Genomic DNA, 3,765 nt, shown 5'->3' with positions numbered 1-3,765 from the left:
AGAGAGAGAGAGAGAGAGAGAGAGAGAGAGAGAGAGAGAGAGAGAGAGAGAGAGAAGCAGAACCCAAGGGGTACTTCTAGGGGGCTAGGACCTTCCTCCATCTCTGTTACCATCCTCAGCACCATCTCAAAGAAAGTAATAATTTAAACATAAGTAGTTACATGCCATGACAACCAAGTCCCAAGACAGTCCCCAGTCCCCCAGCTACCCCTTCCAATAGACCTTAACCCTAAACTCCTCACCCAGCACCCAGGAGTCCCCAGCAGGTCAAGGGTGGGAAAGGCTCCCTATCAGATGGTGCTGAGGCCCTGCAGGGGGAGGTACCTGGCGGGGCAGGGGGCCGTGGTACCAGGGTTGGCTGGCAAAGTCCTCTCCATCCTGTGGCACCTGCATGGAGCTTTTGAAGGCAGTGGGTGCTGAGCTACACTCTGTACTTTCAACAGGCCTCAGTCTTCCACATCTGTAAAATTGGAATAATTATTCCTGCTTCCTGAGTGCTTGTGTCAGTCCTTCCATGTTCCTTTTAGTTTTGGAGACAGCAGCCCACATCTTATCAAACCTTCAAATGCAACTCTCTATATATTTATGCATATATTATATAAATATATATTATATTCTAAATTAAACAAGTTATTTATAATCAGATTTTATATATATGGCAGACATATAGATATAGATATATGCCAGATTACAGTTGACCCTTGAACAACACAGGGGTGAGGGGCACTGACCCCCATACATTTGAAATTCTGTGTGTAACCTTTGACTCCTCCCAAACTTAACTACTAATACCCTATGGTTGACTGGAAGCCTTACCGATCATATAAACAGTCGAACACATATTTTGTACGTTCTGTGTATTGTATACTGTATTCTTTCAGTAAAGTAAGCTAGAGAAAAGGAAATGTTATTAAGAAAATCATAAGAAAGAGAAGATACATTGATAGTACTGTACATACTATTGAAAAAAATCTGTGTATAAAAGTAGACCAGCACAGTTTAAGCCCATGTTTGTTCAAGGGTCAACCACATATATGTGCGTGTTGACACAACACAACACACACACACACACACACACATATGTACTTATAATTGGGGTATGAGTAACTTTAATTTAGAATTGGCCGTGACTTCGTGGAAACAACCATGTATTCACCGGGATTCTTGCAAAGGGAGAAGACATATGCACTGCTCTCAAATGTAATGGCACTTTATGCAGATGACATAATGCTATGTGTTGTAGAAATTTAATTACTAATTACAAATATTACTAAACCAATATTTACATGGCACCCATGTGTGCCAGGAGCCCTTCTAGGTGCTAGAGACCCTGCAGGTCTAGTGGGGGAGACCGTGATTAAGAAAATAAATGAGTAGATGAGGAAGTAGATAGGCCAGAGGAAGCTAAGTGGAACATGTATCCAGGGATGGGATATGAAGATTCAAGCTGTGGCGTTAAGATCGTCCATCCAGTGGCCTGGAAAGGTCTCAGTCAGTAATGACTGGAAGGGTTTCGAGGGAGCGAGCTGGGTGGTTCTCAGGATGAAAGAATATTTCAGGCCGAAGGTAATTTAATTTACTAATGTCCATAGCTTCTTAGCAATCTATGTACACATGCAAGGATTCTTAGGATGTAATAAAATCTAACCTATACATGGCTTTCCAATGTAACCATATTTAAGGATGTTGAAAGGTCACATTTTTATAGAAATGTCAGCAAACACAATTTTGGAGCCGATACATTTCGTTGTTATTATTATCATGGTCAAATTTAGGTCTCAGACACTTTGGGACCCCCTTGATCATCGAGCAGGCCTGTCTCAAGTGTTCGGTGGAGAAAACCCACCCCGGATAGGAGGGAAGCAGGGAGTCTGTTTCTCATTGCCCCCACCCCTCAAGGTCTTCTGGGCCTGGCCAGAGCCTGGCCAGAGTCTGCAGGAAAATAGTACCAGGATTCTTACATTCTGAGTCAGCCTAGCTGAGGGCCTGAAAAGGGCAGGAAGTTCCCAGACCAGTCCCAGGTGGCTTTAGGGGCGGGGAGCTGGGCTGGAGCTGGCTCCAGGCGTTGCATACCTGAACGTCAGGTGTGTCTCCTGGATGCCTGTGCACTTCCTGTTTGTCACCTGGGCCAGGCCAGGCCTTCTCTTAAGAGTCCCTCAACTCCAAGTTCCTCTGTCTCATGCGCCCCGTTAGTGGGCATTGAGGTGGGCCACTGACAAAACTGATTAGTTGCAGGTGGAGCTCAGAGTGGGCACAGGTCAGCCACAGGCTAAGTCGTCCTCCTGCCCTGTGTCTTTTAGAATAATTTCTGGATATTTGGGCAGAGGAGAGAGGAAGGGTTAGGGGTAAGCACGGAGAAAGGAAGAAAGAGATATTCATGACATAGAGACCATATACAAGTGTACACATTGCAGGGGGCAGCCACCTACACATAAACACATGGACACAGATAGACATGGGGACTCAAACTTGACACTGAACAAACATGGATTGGTTGAGCACTTACTGTGTGCTGTTCTAGACCCTGGAGATACAGTAATGAAAGAGACCGGCCCTGTGCTGTCCGGTGGACAAGACACCCAATAAAACAAGAATAAATTCTTAGAGTAATCATGAAGGTGGTAAAACAGGGAGATGTGATAAAGATGGCTGGAGGAGGCAGGCTACTTTAAATAGCCTAGTCAGGAAGTTCTCTCCCAGAAGGTGACATTGGAACTGAGACCTCAGGAAGTTCCTGGGAAGGAGGCAGCTATGCAAAAATTTGGAAAAACAGCAGTCCAGGTGACAGTGGTTACAAGTGCAAAGTGCTAGAGGTGAAATGGAGCTTGCTTTTTACATTTGACATCATCAAGGAGGCCAGCGTGGCTGGAATGCAGTGAGCAAAGAGCTAAGTGGAGAGCAATGAGGTCTGCAGAGATGACAACATGCAGGAACTGGTGGACCCCAATTTTTCATCTCAGTTGGATGGAATGGGTGCTATGGAAAGGTTTTAAATGATGGAGGGGCACGATCTAGTTTGTGGTTTAAAATGATCGGTCAGGCAAAAGTGGAAGCAGGGAGGCTCTCCGTGTTGCACAGGAAGCACGCTTAGAGGAGCATGCCCAGGTACACGGACAGGCGTGATGCACAGCGACCCAATCAGGCACTCGGTGACCCCTCCTGTATTCGCAGATGCATGTGGACAGACACACCCAGATCCTCCCTGCGAGCCGGTGGCCCCACCTGCAAAAGGGAGGACTCCATACCCCAAAATCCCCTGGTCCTGGATCCCCCTGGGGTCCCTCACTCACCTGGGCCTGAGTCTGCGGAGCTCCCAAGAAGCTGGTGCCGGACGAAAGCCTGAGGCTGTGCTGCTCCGGGCCGCTCCCTCCCAATCCTAGCCAAGTCTTGCCTTCTCCGGCAGCGCCGGGTGGGAACCGTGCCCAATCACCTGGCCCGCCCTTAAGACCCCGCCTCCAACTGTTGCCGCCCAGGCTTTTACCCCGCCCTCTTGTTTCCGCTTCGCCCTCTTAGAACCAGTCTTTGCGCTAACCACGCCCTCTTTAGATACAACCTCCTTCTTCATAGAACACGCCCCTTTGGGAAACTCCGTTCGTCCCTTTAAGTGGGCCCGTCCCCTTAGGACGTCGCCCCGCCCTCCTCAGAGTGGCCACGCCCACTCACTTCCCAGTCCCCCTACGAAGACCCCTTCTTAAAATTTGGCCCCTCCATTCCCTTCGGGCTTGGCAATTTGGGGCGCGTAAGGGGGGGTGTCCCTCTTCTCGC

The 3,765-nt window shown here is 48.2% G+C and overlaps 1 protein-coding gene across 5 annotated transcripts in view; it reads right to left on the bottom strand.

Moving 5' to 3' along the window:
* SH2D3A (SH2 domain containing 3A) overlaps positions 1-3,374 on the bottom strand; it is a 12,043-nt gene extending 8,669 nt beyond the window's left edge. The window contains exons 1-5 of one of the 5 annotated variants that reach the window (XM_019634511.1): positions 3,291-3,335; positions 2,507-2,559; positions 2,074-2,308; positions 817-890; positions 325-460 (exon numbers count right to left, since the gene is read on the bottom strand). In XM_019634511.1, coding sequence (XP_019490056.1) covers positions 325-393 — 69 coding nt within the window. In that variant the 5' untranslated portion in view covers positions 394-460; positions 817-890; positions 2,074-2,308; positions 2,507-2,559; positions 3,291-3,335. Of the gene's footprint in view, positions 1-324; positions 461-816; positions 891-2,073; positions 2,309-2,506; positions 2,560-3,290 lie in introns of all 5 variants that reach the window. The other 4 variants (XM_019634510.1, XM_019634512.1, XM_019634513.1 and 1 more) reach the window with 4 other exon arrangements.
* Between the last annotated feature and the right edge of the window lie 391 nt (positions 3,375-3,765).

This window comes from Hipposideros armiger, unplaced genomic scaffold (assembly GCF_001890085.2).
Source record: "Hipposideros armiger isolate ML-2016 unplaced genomic scaffold, ASM189008v1 scaffold_1713, whole genome shotgun sequence".
Classification (NCBI taxonomy): Eukaryota; Metazoa; Chordata; class Mammalia; order Chiroptera; family Hipposideridae; genus Hipposideros; species Hipposideros armiger.
Note: the sequence above shows the minus strand (reverse complement) of the source record. Positions and strands in the feature narration are given on the sequence as shown.